Source organism: Rhyacophila brunnea, unplaced genomic scaffold (assembly GCF_057557595.1).
Source record: "Rhyacophila brunnea isolate RB1 unplaced genomic scaffold, BYU_Rbru_1.0 scaffold_15, whole genome shotgun sequence".
In the NCBI taxonomy this organism is placed as follows: domain Eukaryota; kingdom Metazoa; phylum Arthropoda; class Insecta; order Trichoptera; family Rhyacophilidae; genus Rhyacophila; species Rhyacophila brunnea.
In genome coordinates this window covers 38,673,792-38,692,399 of record NW_028232806.1, presented here as the reverse complement: position 1 = coordinate 38,692,399, position 18,608 = coordinate 38,673,792, and the positions used below count along the sequence as shown (strand labels likewise).

Below are 18,608 nucleotides of genomic sequence, written 5' to 3'. Positions count from 1 at the left end.
ATATAGTGACAGCCAATACTCAAAAAATGCAATCTCCGTTCAGTGTTCCTCAAGAAAACTGACTTTTGTTAACAATCTTTTTAACAAACATTTTGAAACCACTAGATTCCTCGAGGATGATTTGCAGAGAGAAATGTAAAAAAACATGAGTGTTGTCGATTTACTTTTTGAGATAATGGAACACATTACATTACGGCTCGTCATGGTTTACGCATGTAGCAAATGGAGGATAAATTAATAATATAATTCTTCAACAAATAAATATTATGACAGTATCACTTAGATCTCTACACCATATTGATATTTTAAATGTCATTTTATTGAATGAAACTATTGTTTTATTGTGGAATAAGTTCACCACCAAGGCTACGATATATATCATAAATATATTATTTTTAAATTATCTATATCTTTTATCTGAATAATAAATACAATAAATTTCTTTTGACTCTGAATATCTACAATATAAGTAATAATTTCTTTTTTACTTTCTAATAACCCAAGTATTTCATTCATCATCTATACCAACTTCTGAAAATGGCAATATAAATAATTAAACATACTATTCTTTCCATGGTTCTAAAAAAATATTCAACATTCCTCCGTTCAACATTATAATTGAGATTAATTTAGAAGCAAAAGTAATAGGTGATGAGGACCACTTTAACGGCTATGAGAAAATAGAAGACCGTCCACATGACGGCTCTTCCGGTACCTTTGACTGTTTTAATAATTGAATTATTATACGTAAAAACCATTTGACTCTCGTTGATCAACGCGCACCGCTGTTCTTGGGTCCAATTGGAAGCGATCTTATTCATTGCGGATTTTATGGATTTCTTCAATTCGTCAATGTTAGATCCAGAGAAATCTGTAACGGCGTCGCAGTAATTCTCGTGCAGAGCCAGACTGTTGGACGGATGCATGAACAGCGAAGTCATGGTGATTTCTCTGAAACGTCTCTTGGTTTGTATGATCTGTCCTCCGCTTAAAAGACCCATTGTCAAATGGTAAACGTACGCCAAGAGAAGAAGTGGTCTTTCTTCTTTCAATTCTTGTAAATGATCTAAGTATTCGATGACTTCTGTTCGTTTTATGTAGGTGTCCTGCCATCCCATTCCAAAATAACGGTCTAGATCGGTAACGAATGCATTGGTCCTGGATAAAAAAAAGGAAACAAATCTATAAAAGTATTCTATTATTACACATTTAAAAGTAATAATCATACCCATTTCGATGTTAATAAGGTAATTGAGCTTCTTTCCAGAAAAGTAGCTTTAAAAACCATATAATGCGTACTGTACGTCATAAATTGTGCATACTAAACGGTGCTGATTAGTTTTTAAAATTTAATTAGACCCTGCCTAACCAAACCATAATAGTTTAGTAATGCCATGGGCGATCAACATAAAATGCACACTATTTCAGTCATACTTATTTGTTTTTGTTGAATTATGAATACATAATAATATTATAGATGGTGATGGTTAGTTTTTTAAATTTCTCTAAGTCATGCCTTTACCAAACCAAAATCAATAAAAAATATTCTTCTATCTACAAAACATTGCCATATTATGATTTTGACAGGGGGTTTGGATGGGGATAGCATGAGACTCGGGGAAATAGGAAGCAGGGTCGTGGGTAGATTGACTTTTACCTCTATAGACCTCAGTTACCTGTCCGGTTACTTCGCTCATTCGTGTGATGTTCCTAAATTAATGAAAAGGCATAATAAATATGGAAGTAATAATAAAATCTCGGTTTGAGCGCCACTCTATGATGATGCATAGAGACAATAGTGATAAGGATAATTAAATAAAAAGCAAGTAGAGAAATTTCAACAAATGTATAATTAATAAATGAGTTTAGCTTGCGGGCGACATTGTATAAAGTTGTATAATTATTTATCAGATGACTTACGAGCGCCTAACATAATATAATGTTCAGACAAGGTTAGAATTAAAATAAAAAAGCTAGTTCGAATTAAAGGCTATTTCGGTGGACCGTAACATAAAAGAACAAAAATCAATACCAAATATAAAAAATACGCTCTTCAGTTTCCATCGCGGTCCTTGAACGTGCCGGGTACATGGGGGTACCTTCGATCTCTTGGCCTGTTGGGGACGTCTTTCAGTGGGCCTTCATCAACGTCTCCAAAACATCAGGACATCAAGGCCATGAACCTTCGCTTGAAGGCTAAAAACTGAGAGAGAGTCCGCTTCGCTTTTTCGTTCTCAAGCCGCTTTTTTTGTTAGCGCCGGAAATAGTTTGGCGAACTGCGTACAAACTATCCGGCGTGATCCTGTCGATGTTTTGTTTAGTTGCCATCCTCAAAAATCGTGTGTCATGTTATAAAATAATATGACAACATCTAAAATTATGTATGGTTTAGTAGCATAATTTTAGATATTTTATAGATAAATGAATATTTTTTTACGATTATCTACTATGACTTGGATTAGGCAGGGTTTAATTGAATTTAAAAAACTAACAAACACCATCTACACAATACGGTCTTAGTTCAATGAAAACAAATATGTTTGTCTTACAAAGTTTAGTGTGCACTATTTATATCGGATCTTAACAATCTCTCTCCACCAATCGCCACTGGCGCATCATTATTCTAATACTTCGTATCATCTGTTGTCAAGATTAAATAATGATTTTTGAGTGGTATGTAGATAAATGTATGGCATGTCATTTGAACGGATTTACCGAAAACTAGTATTATCACGATAAGATTTTTTTTTCAGAGAAAGGCTCAATTACGTATTATTGTAATATCTGAATATTTGTGGAATATATCGTCGGTGCCTATTAAAAAAGTCGGATCTGCAAAATGCTATTTTTCAGTACGAGCAATCAAAGATGTTTCATCAAATATCCTTTGTGACCTATTGCTTGCCATAATGAATAAAAATACGGGTTATAGAAACTTTTCTAAACGTTTATAAAAACATCCGTCTGTCCGGTGAACATAGCAGCAACTGTGAGATCCGACGCATCTTGCTCACCCACGCTCAGCCAACAATGTCGGTTGGTAAGAACCGACCGTTGGTAGATCCGTCATTTTTAACTTGAATATCTCGAAATTTTTCAAACAAACAAAAAAAACTGTGATTGTGGTAGAAATGTTTAAAGTGTTTAAATAACTTTTACGTAATAATCTGAAAATGAAAAAATTTCAGAACCGACTTTTTTAATAGGGACCGACGATATTATTACCTCAACAATATTTTATCAACATAAAGTTTTTCCATTTCTGGCATCTGAAGCTCTGCTTTGATGTCTTCCAACCGCTTAAATATTTCATAGAAGACCAGTATAGCATCTGCCCAGACCGACTCATCAGATAATGCTGAAGAAAGGAGAAAATATATTGGCATTTAATAAAATATTAATGATAGTGAGTATTTTTCAAATACTATGTCCTACAATATGTATTTTATTTTCTAATTCCAGTTCCTCGCAGTAAGGTAATTTTTATATAAATTGTGATAGAATTTAGTAAAGTCAATTATGATGTTCGCCTAAAGCTGAGAATATGGACATACACAGGGTTGAAGTTATATTGACAGATGTTTTTTTATGAGGAATGGTTGTTAGCCATCCGCGTGTCTTTGCAGTGGATCAAATACATTAGTTTAGTTGGTAGAATATTATTTTACAATAACGATAATAATTATCCGAAAAATATAGTTGTATAATTTCATTGACAATAGGAGACGATTTAGGCTTATAGTTTATGTTGTTGAAGAATGAATTTTACGTTTATGGTAAGGCTATTGCGGGTAAGGCGGTGTGCAGACAATGAGGTTCGATATGGTCATTGTGTAGCTTATTTCACGATAGTCAAAATTGACAGTGTGCTAAGTACGTTTATCTATACAGGCATCTCCATTAGCAGCAGTGACCAAATTTCACACTTCATCATAGAATTTAATCTTTTTAATTATATACTTCTTCTTCTTCGATGGCGCTACAGCTCAAGTCGAGCCCTGGCCTCCTCCACCGCCGTCCTCCAGCCGGAATGGTCCTCCGCACGTCTTTTCCAGTTCATGATTTTTAGCAGCTGGTTGGCATCTTTTGTAATGTTGTCACTCCATCATGTGCGTGGCTTTCCCACTGGCCTTTCCCCCCTGGGTTTCCTTCGTGGATCTTCTTCGGTATCCGTGACTCAGGCATGCGCTGGACATGGCCTGCCCAGTTTAGCCTCTGGAGTTTTATGAAGTTGGAGAGTTTTGAATCTTGGTATAAGCGGTATAGTTCCGTGTTGTACCTAATTCTCCACTCCCCACCGGTGGCGGCCGGTGGTTTCCAAAATTGCTTTCATTGGGGGTGCACTCAAAATTTTCTTACCTTATTTAAAAAGCATATCAATTCAGCGTTGTTTCTGTTTAGCGAACACCTCAATCACTTCTCATTAAAGTCTTGAACTGTTTGTAAAAGTTTTTTCTCAATGCTTAACACAGGTAGACATGTTAAGTCAGTCCTGATTCATGGTAAGTATTTCTGAAAGACGATTTAATTCTTTTAATGGTTGAAAAACACTTTTCAATTTCCACAGATGTCATCGGACCATCCTTTTTTTATTCTGACTCTTATTATTATTATTGATAAAGTCTACGTTTACCGACATCATTTTAAAACACATACACTTCACTGATTGAACTATAATTATAAGTATTAAGTATTTTAAATCTTTTATTCAAAATTTATCATTTTAAAACACATACACTTCCCTGATTAAACAATAAGTATATATATTGTAATGAATTTATTTTTATGAACAAAACTATCGAAATAACGTGACAAAACACCTAAAAAAGCCGACTATAACGACGACCGCAGAAATCATACTGAATTGTATGTAAGAAATAATATTTGAAGAAAATATTAAAAAAACAAAACTATCGATTGTTTTGAATAGGTAGGTACGTATTTTTCGACTCTCGACAAATCGTCAGTTTCTTTGTCTACAAAAAGCAATAAAACTCCAGAAAAATGCCTGCATTGTTAAAAATATGACATCATGTTATACATATTCACTCACTATGAGAAAGAACATGGTAACTGAGATTTAAATTTTTTATAAATTACTAGCTGACCAGGCAAACGTTGTTCTGCCATATAAATTATTTCTAGTGAATATTTTGGTTGTTAAATAAAAAGTAACGAATGTATCGTAAGTGTGTGGGGATGGGATCTATGACAGAAAGAGGAATAGAGCACTGTAGACGATGACCGCCGATAAAAACAAAAAAACATCAACCATTCATTTTCTCAATTCAAAATGAGTAATGATGTTCATAATGAATGAATTACCTGTGACAGGACATCGATGTTTAATGTTTATGCAATATCCGTCTTGTCCCTTCCAGAAAATTAGCGGATATTGGAGAGCGTCGTATGAACGGTGTGTGTCAGCGATGAACTCCAGATTATTGTTTCTTCTTCGAATCACGATTTCTCGCGTCGATGTGCGGTCGCCAACCATGATTCCAGCAATGTCGTCAACAACAGTAGCATTGAATCGACGTACGTGCTCTCCAGCTGGTGTTTTATTAGGATTGATGACAATAGCGTGATTGTCACTGCAATTCGTGCATGTGTGCTTTGAAGAATTTCAATAACTCATTGTGCTCATTCAACAGGGCGTCCAGTTCACCGACGATGCGCCTGGCATTAGGCGAATTGAGGCTATTGAAGCCGCAACGTGCATCCACATGATTGATGTCCTCACTGCCGCGCCCATGAAGTAGATTTGTAAAAATTTATGTGGTTCGTTTGGCATTAGCAGCAATGAGCCTACTTTGTGGTATACTTGACCTTTGATTTTGAACGTAGAATGGAATTGTTGACCATTTGCCGCAGTATTGTGAACTATTTCTGTTGCTCCGGACGAAGTCATTTGGAAGCATGAATTGAATATGCGAATGGACTTCAGGAACAGGTTTGAATCCGAAACCGTGCCAATGAGTAAGCTGTTCAATGGTTCTGGTGGTATCTCAATTTCTGGTAGTTGCACTTTTCCTGATGCGCAACACATCCCGGCTGACTCATGTTTGAATTTGAGCGCATGACAATGAGGACATTCTTTGTCCATAGCACCAATCAGCACTTTCGGATGAGCGGAATATTCAATATCTGGCTCGTACTCGAATGCGAGACGAAGGAACAAAGCGGATGTAAATGTTCGATGTACTTGTTGGCGTTGTCGGTCATTTGCTCTGCGTGTGTTAACTACGAACCGGCGCGCTTGGCTGCGTTCCAATTGTCGTTGTTGATTTCGTCCAGCTCGTGCCTCTTGTGATTGAGATGCACGCAATTGCGACATGCTTACACGCACGTTTTTGTTATCTTGTTGGATTTGTTCGTCTGTTCTTTCTACTCTACTATTTCGCATGTTTGTTGCTTTATTTGTTCGACGACCCAAATGGCCCCCCTTGCGTCTTGCTGGCATTGTGCACTGTAATACACGCACATAAAAATAGATAAATTAAAATAAATCGTACAAAATTTTGCATGCACTGCGTTGTGATTTGCCGAATGAAATGTCAAAATGACGCGACGCTTCTCTTGAATTCTTCTCGGACGTAGTGCCATCTGTCATTCAACAACATAAATAATTTCGTTCTGTTTGAAATACGAACGACGGTTAAATTTGTTCATACAAAAATAATAAAATCGCGATTAAAAAATGGGAGGATGGGGGTAGGAAAGTGAAAATTTGAGGTTATAGGTATTTTTTTATGCCAAATAATAAAAAAAATACAAAAAAAAATTGTCAAAAAAATAAAAGAAAATTTTTCTGGATAGAGATACCCTAATCACCTAGCGGTACGAAATATACTTGTTGACCTACTCTCATACCTAACAAATATACATAAAAAAATTCATAAAAATCGGTTGAGCCATTTCGGAGGAGTTCGACCACAAACATCGTGACATGAGATTTTTATATATATAGAGATATTCAAATATTTGCAAATATAGAAGGAATAAAGGATCGACCCAAAATATTTATGTTGATAATCAATTTTTATTCAATATCAGCCTATTTTCAATGAATTTATATGAGATTTAAATAAAAAAAATCAATTTTTTTATCAATCCTGCTAAATCTCAGTTACTACATTTTTCCGCGTAACTTTTGAGCTGCGTCCCTAATGGTCAACGTGTCGGCTTGAACTGTTATTACCCAATGTAATATGAACGGCAAACTAAGATCCATATTTGTGCGTTCCGACGAGCGCACGAATTCGGTGACTGTTTACTGAGTATATGCTTTTGGTATAAATTTACATGGATTAAATTGCGATAAACGAGTGATGACTTATGAATAGCATTGTTGCACATTGAGTGATGTTTAGGAAAAGGCAGTGCAGCGCACATGCATGGTGTTAGAGGAGCCGCCGGTGCTCCCCACCATCATTCATGGGTCCGTATATCCGCCTAAGGATCTTTCTCTCAAAGCAATCCACCATTTCAGCTGCTTTCACATTTAGCGTCCATGACTCCCACCCATATGTAACTATACTATTAAAACAAATTTATAAAGGAATCGGAATGAAATCCTGCGATACACTTCCCAATCGCAAACCAATTGGGAACCGATTAAAAGTTTAAAAAACTTAAATAAACGATAATGTCGTAGATGTATAGAATCACTAAAATGTTATAAATTCGATACCTACCAAAGAGATTAGACTGTGGAGAGTGAACATATCGTCATTTTCGTACGAACATGTACGAAGCAATAAGAAACAGAAAAATAAGTCTGTTGGCATTACTGTAAGTTGCTACTTCACTATCGTTTGCTTTTGTATTGTAAAAAAACATGGCGGATATTTTTATTGTATTTTACAAAGATTTCAGATGTTATTCGGGTAAAAAAGTGTTTTTAATGGAAGAATACAAAGGAGTAACAGCATTTCGGAACAATATATGCATATTATTAATTATACATTGATAGTTTTTCCTAAAACATCTGTTACAATAACAAATATGTGAAACGTAAAAATGTTTACTCTCCAATGTCATGTGCCAGGGCCGCACTCGTAATATTATTGTGATCCCAAAATATAAGATTTGTTTTTCAAAGTAAAAAATATTAGTACTTACTAGTCAATGACATTCATAATTTAGATAAATTTATAATAGTTTTCAGAGTTAAATATATTTTGCCCTGCACCAAAGCGGAGGCATTTGTATGCATCCAAAATTTAATTTAGAATATTTAAATAATAAACTTATAAACTATTTTGTTAATAGCAACTGTATTTTTAGAGAATTAGATAATCACATGTATGATACTTCGCCATTAACAAACCACGTCACAAATTTAATGAAACTAGTTGCAAAAAAATATTTAGAAATAAGATATCATATTACACAATATTTTAATAGATTAATTATACTTAGGAATCAATAGTTTTTCAAAATATTATTTTCTCAACGCTGACTTTCATACATTATATTTCAAATAAAACACTTTCGTTTTAAATAATCGATTTTTTTGTATGAATCCATATTATATATGCAGGGCTTCTCTGATAATATTATGTTAAATAGATAAAATATTGTAATTAACTATATAACAAATTTTCAACATACCTACCTATATTTTGTGTCTATTAGGTTTATATAAACATGTAATTTTATACACAATATGTCAAAAACGAACCTTAATCGAAGCTATTAACTGATTTGTGTTTTTTTCAAATTTTTCAAAAAATTGTGTTTTTTGTGTTATTAAAAATAAAATACTTACTTCCATTTTCAATATTCTTTCTTACCCTGAATCCTAATAAAGTTTTTATTGCGGGAACTTTTTATAATGCAAATACGTTTATCATAAATTAGTTGTAAGCTTGTGTTGATAAAAAAAAATACTCAGTGGGGCGTTTTTATGTCCGAGTATGGCCCATTTGCAGCAAAGTGTACCTAATTTCAGAAAAATAGAACTTTCTCTCACAAAACGAGTACACACTGACATTTGTGTGCTACCTCTGTGGGAGGAGTCCAATCTCTTTGATACCTACATTATATGATATTATCCTACATTATGTTTAATCTCTATAGGGGATTAAGGGCGGCATATGTCGGAGAGTACCGCATCGTTAATACAATTTTTTGTTGCATTTTCATCATTAGATCACTTACAATAAAGTTAAAGATGCTGTTAATTTGTTGATACAAAAAAGACATTTAAAATACCTAATTTACTGAGTGACAGTATTGTTAAAAGTCTTTAAATTGTTTGTGATGGAACTTCCAATATGGAAAGAGTACACTATGGGTGAAAAGTTATTTAAAAAAATATTATCATGGAAAACTTGTTACTAACCGATCAGTAGTTTAGAATTGACGAGAGTATCGGAAAGCGAATGTATTTTCCTGGTCGCTTTCCGCATTTCTGTGGTAAATAGGTCACTCCTGCACGACATTTTCAGGGAATTAGTGTGCTCACTTTAAGGGAAGAAGGAAATTGAGAAAATGCGCAGTGGAAAAACTGCATCCGCGTCCATCAACAATGCAACTGTCACTATTTATAGACCATAGAATTAAATCTGACCGTTACTACGTGTAGGCATAAACAAAACATTACAATCAATATTACAATACGTTTCGAAAAAGCTATAATATAGTAAAGTACACATTGTTATTTTGTTCTAATACATACAATAGGATGGAATAAATAATCTTAACTTAAAATAACAAATTTTACCTTAAAACATAAAAACATGTTTCCTGCAAATATTGAAAATGTTATCATATCGCTTTTTGTAACTACCTACCTAGACGCTTCACAAAATAATGACTGTCACCGTGCAAATAAATTACACATTACTGTGCGAAATCAACTAATTTCACGATAAAAAAATAAGATACTAATAAACCATGTATAAAATATCTTGTAAATATAAAATTGAACATTTTGTAAAAATAACATATTTTTTAAATAGGTAAAATTTCTTCCGTCCTATTGGTGATTTTATGACATAGCCAATAGCCACCGAAATAATTAAAAAGTAAAACGAACTGTCAAAACCTTGCAGAATCTACATGGGCTGTTAAAGTTTTTATGGTTACGACTATACTTTAAAATATTTTGCTAAATATTAAGCGAATTATGAAACGGAAATTATAATATTGAGAAATAATTAATGTAAGTAAATACTTTTATATAACGTACAAGACATTGATCGATTGTCTATCTTGTATCTAAAACGGAGTGCATATATTTTGTTCCTTAGATACCTTTCACTAACAAGATATTCATAAAAAAACTAAAGAAAAGTTGATTATAACAATGTTTGCCTTGATTTACTTGCTTTTGAACTATTAATAAGAATGTTTATGGAAACAGTGATGCAAATTTGTAACTAGAATAATAATTCAATCGGGTTTTGTCGATAACCTACAAATAATTTAATTCGCTAAATTCCTAGGGAAGTACATTTTTAAATGAATATATTATTTTCGTGCATCTTTATTTACCTCCAAATTCTTTTGCAAATTGGGCCAAAATTATTTTCATATTTATTTGAAAGAACAGAATGTTGGTACCTACCTAATTTAATCACTGAACATTATTATTCCATCGGGATTTGCTTGTTATATTTAATTAAAATATTTTAATTTTATTAGAAGTAGTTATTTATTAAAACAAATTACAAAAGGTTTTTTGCCTCGTGTAAAGCAGTTTGTTACCAACATTTTTATTCAATACAGGTACCTAACCCCCCCGTTCATCGCGGGGATACGTTCTGGACATGGCCGCGATAAGCGAAATTTCGCGATAAATGGGGGATACCCTTGTTTGGCCTCTCTACGTTTATTGTGCAAAATTTGCAATTACATACTGTCAGGTAATGCATTACAGTCACGTTTTACAGCTTACTCACTTGCTGGTAATTTTCGTCGTTCTCTTCTAACAACTCATGTATTGATTGTGAATAGAAAGGGCCTTTTCAATATTGTTTTAACACTTAACTCTCGCACGGGAACAGGTTCGGAGACATCATTTTCTAGACACGTATTGCAGTCCATTTCCTGCAGATCTTAATTAGTTAAGGGTTCGCCGTGTGATTTTAACAAAGTCTGAATATCATCTACAATCTACATGAAAACCTTCAATGCCTCCGGATATGGCTATAAAACTAATCTCTTCGATGATATTTTGAATATCATTTTCATAATTGCAGTGAATTTCAATAATGTCACTTTTTCATTTTCCAAACACCCTTCATACACGACTGTGTGACTTCATTCCACTCTTCGTCGATGTTTCTGATAGCTTTCATAATACTAAATTGTTTCCACCAAACCCGCATGACATCTCTATCACCTCCACCGGTTTCTTCAATGAGTTGAGAGAAGAAGAAGGGAAAATAAATGTACGTGCATTCATTTTCAATAGAGTCCCGTCTCATCCAGAATAAAAATTAAATTTGGTGGATAATACCCCTTTCCACAATTTCCAGTTTTAAAAAAAGATCGCGATATAACGAATCCGCACTCGCCGGGGTCGCGATAAACGGGGGGTTACCAGTATATAAATTAGATCGCTGACATGTAAGTTATTGCATATGACGGGACTATTTCCATAACTAACATTTAAACGGTTACTTCCCAAGACAAAAAGTGGTACAAATATTTTTTTAAAATTTATTCTCGTACACAGTCCAATTTGTCTTCTATAAACAGTGCATTTTTTTTTATTTCAGATGTCGTCTAAAACATGCATCTCTGTAACATAATATAACATCTCTTCGCGGCAACATTTAAAAGTCCTTATGTCAGAATATGCTAAGAGTAACAGAAGAAACAAACCGAAAATGAAGAAATACTACCAACTTATTCTAGTAATAGTATGCTTGGTCAGCGTGGTGACACTATTAGTTTACCGTCATGAATATTATCGTTTACGATATGTTCTGGAAGTGCTGAATTTCTTCGGTAAACCAGGAGTTCCGAATCAAGCAGATATGTGTACGTTCGGAATGAACTCGAGCTATTTAACTGAAAAACTGGAGAATATAAGATCACAGGCGTTGTATATTCCTCCGCATTTTCAAAGAATTGACGATAACCACTATGCATATTCATCGTTTTGGAGAACTAATAACCCCCATTCAGGGTTGACGGTGCAAAGTCAATATTTTGGCGTATCCAACACAATTGTTATCGGCTCGAAGCACGCTAAGCAGAATTTCCGTTGCCATTTTTTGTTCGAAGAAGACAGTAAGCCGATAATTGGAAAGTTTAGTTATTCGAGACTGGAAACGAAGGCGAGTGTCAAAGAGAGTAGTAAAGATTTTGTTTTATTTATATTCCACTGCAAGTTGACAAGGGCTATGGGTACTCCATACGCCGTCAGTTTTTATCCCAATTCAGACATGAATCCGATGTATTCGCCGATAATTAAAATGGTGGAATTAGACAGAGACAGAAACTTGCCTGACAACAGCGCCAACCGTGTCTCGTTTGAGAATAATTCAAAAATAACAGTCTGCGTAATGCCCAACATGTTACCGGTGCTAACTAAAAAAGAGATAGTTGAATTTTTGGCATTCCATAAATTGATGGGCGTCACCGAATATCACGTCTATGATAATTCGTTACCCGTCAATACGTTGGAACGAATACAAATATTACCGACCGAATTGACAGGATTCACCGTGCACATATTGCCGTTTAATTTCCCGTTTTCTTCCGAAGGTTCGTATCACCTCATGCGTGATCTGGCCGAGCTCGATTGCTCCTTCAGGAACTTGAATAGAAACAAAAGAGTCGAAGGCAAAGACGTGAGAACTAACGACAGAACGAGTCACATTGTTAATCTTGCGTGGGACGAATTTATCGTACCACGGTATCACCACAGTTTAAAGGTTCTTTTATTACGTTACGAATCCGGAAAAAAAACTGTAAAACTGCAACTGCCGACTCTTCATTTTTGCAAGAATCAAAGAAACGACCCGAAAGTTAAACCCGATTACCCAGACGTCATAAGAAAGACTCATTATGACAAATCGACCACTAGTGAAAGGCCTTCGTATATTTATAACATTGGTTCCATGACCGTGGACGATATCGAAATATCAACGACATTCGAGCTGGCACCCGGTAAAAATGCAGTGAGAAAAACCGAAAAGATGTCACAGGAGATAGTCGCGATTCATAAGTATTTAGATTGCCGAGAAAATGCTTTCAACAGACCGTTTAAAAATGTAGATATGGACTTTGCGGATTTTGAAACTCGGCCTCATCAATTCGAAGGCGCCATGATTAGGTTCGCCGAAGATTTGTACAATAGTAAATTGTATACGCTGTACCGAAAAGATAAAATATGGCCACTGAAACCGACTGTGACCAACTAAAACTGCAATATTAGTGATGGCTGATGACATAATAAACAAAACAATGTAGCCACCAGCCACCTATTTGTCGTGTCACAGAATTCACTGTTATTTTTGTAGGGGTTTTTTTTTTTATTATGCTGTTGATTGTGCAATATTGATAGGTTCTTCTTACTTTCTTTTTGCAGATTATTTAAGTATGTATGTTTTTATTTTTTTTATTGTTAGTTAGATTTATGGCATAAAAATATGTGATATTTCCAAGATATTTTGGTATTTCTCGTTTTCAGTCTCAAATAGTTATATTTATCCTGTAATAAGATTTATTATGATAATATTGTATTTTAACTTTTAAACAAATCTTGCAATCATTGGTGTTTAATTAACTAAATTAATTATTTATTGCGTAGACTGAATATTATAATATTGTCTTCATTCATACAAAATTCATTATCAGCAGAAATGGCAGTTAGAAATTACATTATATTATATTTATGTTACTGAAAAATTATTCAAGAATCAGTTTCCACCAGTGTTGCCAACTGTCGTTGACAAAAACATCCCAGACAGGGTACAAAAACAAGCTATTTGGCAGGAAAAAATGCTAAATTTTGTGAAAATAAAATATTAATACCCTTTTTTGCCTATCGAAAAATAAATGCAAATAAATCAACTCATTTTCTCAAAAACTCATTTCAAAATTGACAAAAAATAAAAATAAATCTAACAAATATCTGAATAAATAAACGAAACATCTAGTTTATTTTCAGCACATTTAAAGCTGTTGAAGGCATCAAAAAACACTAATAAAAACACTATAAGCTAGATGCCTACCGAAAAATGCTAGATCTGGCAAGAAAAACGTTAAGTTGGCAACGCTGCTTCCCACTATCTCAGAAGTGTCACGTATTTATCCAATATATTGTTTCAGTAGTAACGTACAACTACATGGACAAACATTCAACAGAAATGGCAATTTTGAATTACATATTTTTTGTCAGGACCCGGATAATTTGGTCATTGGGCAGCTTTTTCCACGGCTTGACTCCACTTCTAACTATGCAAACCTGTGGTTTTTCATTTTCTCCAACTTTCGGCCTGGCCAGATACCACGGAGTTTTTCCAGGTTAAAATCCACCCTGCGGGCTATATAATCGAAAAATTGGAGAGGGGGGTCGGTGAATCTAGAGTTTGCTGATGATTGATTCTTTCGCCTGTTTGGCCATCCACAAAACTCAGTAATGCACTATATTTTGAATGCAACTAGCAACTGTCATTCGGTTTCCTTAATTCTGGAAGACGAGAGAACATACTAGGTATAATTTTGTTACTTTGGTAATATCGCTTTTGCAGTTACTGCGTAACATTTTTTGCCAATGCTATTTTCCTATTGTTAACAGATCTTTATCAGAGATGTTTAAGTCGAGATGTACATATTAACTGACTACCTCTCTGTCTTTCAACAGTAGATGTGATTGCCATCTCATCTTAGATATGTTTATCTTTAGATCCATCGATTCACATTTCTATTCCTCCCGTTGAAGCATGGTAGCCATCTCTTCGGGTGATTTTACAATAAGTAATATCTTGAAAAAATGATGAACCTGACCCTGACCCTGACCAATGCACTTTGAATCTTCGAAAAACTGAACTAATATTAACTGAATAAAAACTATGTTTCTGCTGATGGTAACTTTTGCCTGAATGGTGACAAAATGGTTTTTTTTAATTTATAGGTCAACGCAAAGCTAAAATAACTGCCTTTCAAATGTTTCAAAAATTGGCAAATTGGCATGTATGCAATCGACTCATGGGGATGGGATTCAATTCTTTTCCAACGGAATATGGATCTATATTTTCGGCTGATTAAATTTTTATTGTTTATATTTAAAGGGATTCATTACATACTCACATACTGATTGTTGGGTGTGTTTCTTGGTCTATGAATGTATAACGTAGTTCAATTGAGCCTTAACTGACTTGATATCGATTTTGAATATAAAATTTTAGGCAAGAACAATTTAAATAAACTAAAATGGTAATTTAAAATTACTATGTAATCAAAATTTGAAAAATTACCATGATCAGTGTTCTCAAAACTGGTCGAATTATTCACTGTTTTACCAAAAATAAGTATTTTGTATTTAAAAATTTATGTTAAATTTATTTATTGTTTGTTTTGAAATTTTAATTTGTTCAAATATTAAATCTCTTAGGGTGATTTTAAAATAAGCAATATTATGTTATCTGCGTATCTCAAATTGGAGAGGTTTTAGAGTTATTTGCATTCTTTTACGTTGTGTCTGTAACTGTTATTCTTTGGAGGAAAGCCATTATATAAATGACAACTTCATAAACTGCAGATTGTGTAGTACTATTTATGTCACCTTCCGTGATTGATACGAGTGCAGCTTCGATAAAGATCGTCCTGATGTTGGCCGACCTTTGACAGGGAATAGAAGATGTTTGCGTATAGAGTTATCATTGCATTTTGGCTGCAGACACCTCAGCGGCGATCTTTGGAACTATAAATCCCGCCGCTCTTTCACATACAAATCTATGTTCCCGACTTACCGGTTTTGTCGTTTCTACTACATACAGCGTTATTAAATCACAGAGATGATATATTGATTGTAGAATAGTATCTAAATTTCCACCTCTAAAACCGTGGTTCACTGGTTTGAATATTGCATTTAACAAATAATATAGAGAGGACTACTTTCAAGATTTACGATGCTTATAGAGAATTTTTTTGTTTTTGTTAAATTATGTGGGTAAATACTAAAAATTCTGTTGTATTTTATACTGACTCTTAAATAATTCCAACATGAAATAATACAAAGTTCCTTCCATGTAATAATGAGGGTTCATTAGTTTTCATGGTCTCAATAATATCTTACAAGTTATCTCTAATGATAAGGTTATTAAAAAAAATAATTCCTGCTTCTCATTTTTATATTATTGCTTTTAAATACATATTAATAGTATTTTATAATAACTATAATATTATGATACTAGCTCACAGAAATTTTATAATTATAAATTAGTTATGAAAATTAAAACAGATCTTGCACAAAAATATCACTGTTAAAACTGATTAGATCTTGGACCGAGAGTGTCACGTTGTAAGTAAAGAATGTAGCTTAGAATACTCAGTAATAAATGAATTTTGTTACTGTTTGTTATTCGTTTATTGAAATGAAACATTTTCACATACGATATAGTAATTTTGCCGGTAGAGAAACACTCATAGCCGATAAACAAAGAATACCCACGATCTGTCATGCACCATCAACCTTTCAATTAAACAGCCGAGCACGCTACTAAATTACTAATTTTTTGATATAACTTAGTTCACACTTACAAAGATGAATAACATGGATTGCTTTGATTTAGAGTCGGCAGGCCGACCACGTAAATTGCTCTACGCTCACACGGCTATGGAAATTTAGTTTAGTTCACATTTAAAACTAGTTCTTGTATTCGAGGCATCGAAGACATGCCATAATATATATTACTTATTTTGCAGTATTTTATCTTTATGCACGCAGAGAATCTTAATAGAAGTGAAGATGCGATAGATTACAGTGAAAACAGTTTGTATAGATTGACAGTGACGATGTTGAAGACTATAATTAGCACAATATGAGTTGTAAAGTTATATTAAAGTATGAGTATCCAATAATGGACGGTGGGATGAAACCAATGAGATAATTTTGTTTTTTGACATTTAAAACACTTACACTCTCGGGTCCAGGATTATGATTTCACTGATTTAAATCTAGATATATTTTTATCGTTCACTCGAGCAATAATGTATTTTACGATCTGTGTAAACAAGATTTGCGTCTCAAATTTTTGTATTCACTTTGATTTTTCAGTCAATCTTTTAGTAGGATTTGAATATTTAACATCATAGAAGAATTTTATTGTAAGGAACAAAAAAGATTTACCTAAAGACATAAACGTATGTTTATTATGAAAATTTTAAATGTCTAAATATGTACATCGATCAAAATAACAAAAACCATAAACATTGTAGTAATTATATCTTTCTACATCTTCCAGTATTTATTTGTTATTTCCGTTATAAATACCTCAATTTTTTATACAATAAGTATAAGATAATTCTATTAAGATATTGTATAAAATATCACACTATTCCATATGTTTTTGTCAATGCAGCTGTAATTAGTTGATTTATTATATGAATGGGTTAGTGCACGTATGTTTTGAAAAAATATAATTGATTTAACATTGAAAGCGAAATGGACATGTATTTTACTATCGTCACAAATACACTATTTGGACGTACAATATTTGTACAGCATAAAGGTATAATGCAGACAGGCGTGTTCTGTATATAATATAAGATAACAAATGTACATATAATATTTGTGCCCTAACCAATCTAATAATTCTGTACCCTTTTTACCCTAACATTTTTGAATACCTATGATGATTTAAATCTGTATTCACGTTCTCTTAATGCTGAAAATTTGGGAGTCCAATGTCACATGGTTTTCAAAATACTTACATCGTAGTCCAATTATTATACTTTAGAGCTGAAAGAGTGGATGTCCAATTTAAGTAATTTTTTCTTTAATACATTCACTGCTGACCATATAATTACTAATTAATTACCACATTTAAATGTCATGCTAATTACATCTAATGGCCAACTAATGCAAACGCGCCAGTCGCGTTGTCAGCAGTAAATGAGTTAAGGGGGAACATGCTCAGCGTAGGTCAAAATGGAGCTTTTATTCTATTTTCATAGCATGATCCTGGACATACCTTAAACGTTGTAACGTTGTAGATAATCTATTTATATAATTTTGAAGCCATATTATCCTTTATATTTATTTTAAACATTTGATGACTGCATAAAGTATTTGTATTACATAAAATAGTGTTCTTTTAAACCTCTCGCTCTAATGTTTTAGAATATAGTCATATTTCAGTACATGAATGTGCAGCGGTGTTAAGATTTTTTACATTTATTAATTTTTAAACGCATTTATAAAACCATTAGTATAATTTATGATGAGATAATTTTAGTAAAATATTTACGATAAAAAATTATATTGATAATCTCTGTGATCCCAAATTTTACAAGAATTAGGCATTTTATTATTCAAAAAATGGGCAAGATTAACACATTTGAAGATAATTCTAAAGATACTCATTATAAGCTATGTCTTTGACCATTCAAGTGTGATAAACATCCTACGAATAATGATT

The 18,608-nt window shown here is 33.4% G+C and overlaps 2 protein-coding genes across 3 annotated transcripts; one reads left to right on the top strand and one right to left on the bottom strand.

Annotated features, from left to right (window-relative positions):
• Positions 1–417: 417 nt before the first annotated feature.
• Ho (Heme oxygenase) lies at positions 418–9,549 on the bottom strand. Its single transcript, XM_085942746.1, has 3 exons — positions 9,350–9,549; positions 3,226–3,358; positions 418–1,158 (listed from the first exon to the last, which is right to left on the bottom strand). The coding sequence occupies exons 1-3, from the start codon at positions 9,447–9,449 to the stop codon at positions 630–632; spliced, it is 762 nt and encodes a 253-aa protein (XP_085798872.1). The 5' UTR covers positions 9,450–9,549; the 3' UTR covers positions 418–629.
• Positions 9,550–10,029: 480 nt separating this feature from the next.
• Positions 10,030–15,483, top strand: LOC147075300 (uncharacterized). 2 transcript variants are annotated; one of them, XM_085942970.1, is made up of 2 exons: positions 10,030–10,171; positions 11,733–15,483. In XM_085942970.1, exon 2 carries the CDS (start codon positions 11,802–11,804, stop codon positions 13,383–13,385), a length of 1,584 nt encoding a protein of 527 aa, XP_085799096.1. In that variant the 5' UTR covers positions 10,030–10,171; positions 11,733–11,801; the 3' UTR covers positions 13,386–15,483. The 2 variants fall into 2 exon arrangements, with proteins under 2 accessions (XP_085799096.1, XP_085799097.1); XM_085942971.1 differs by lacking the exon at positions 10,030–10,171 and adding an exon at positions 10,738–10,874.
• Positions 15,484–18,608: the final 3,125 nt, after the last annotated feature.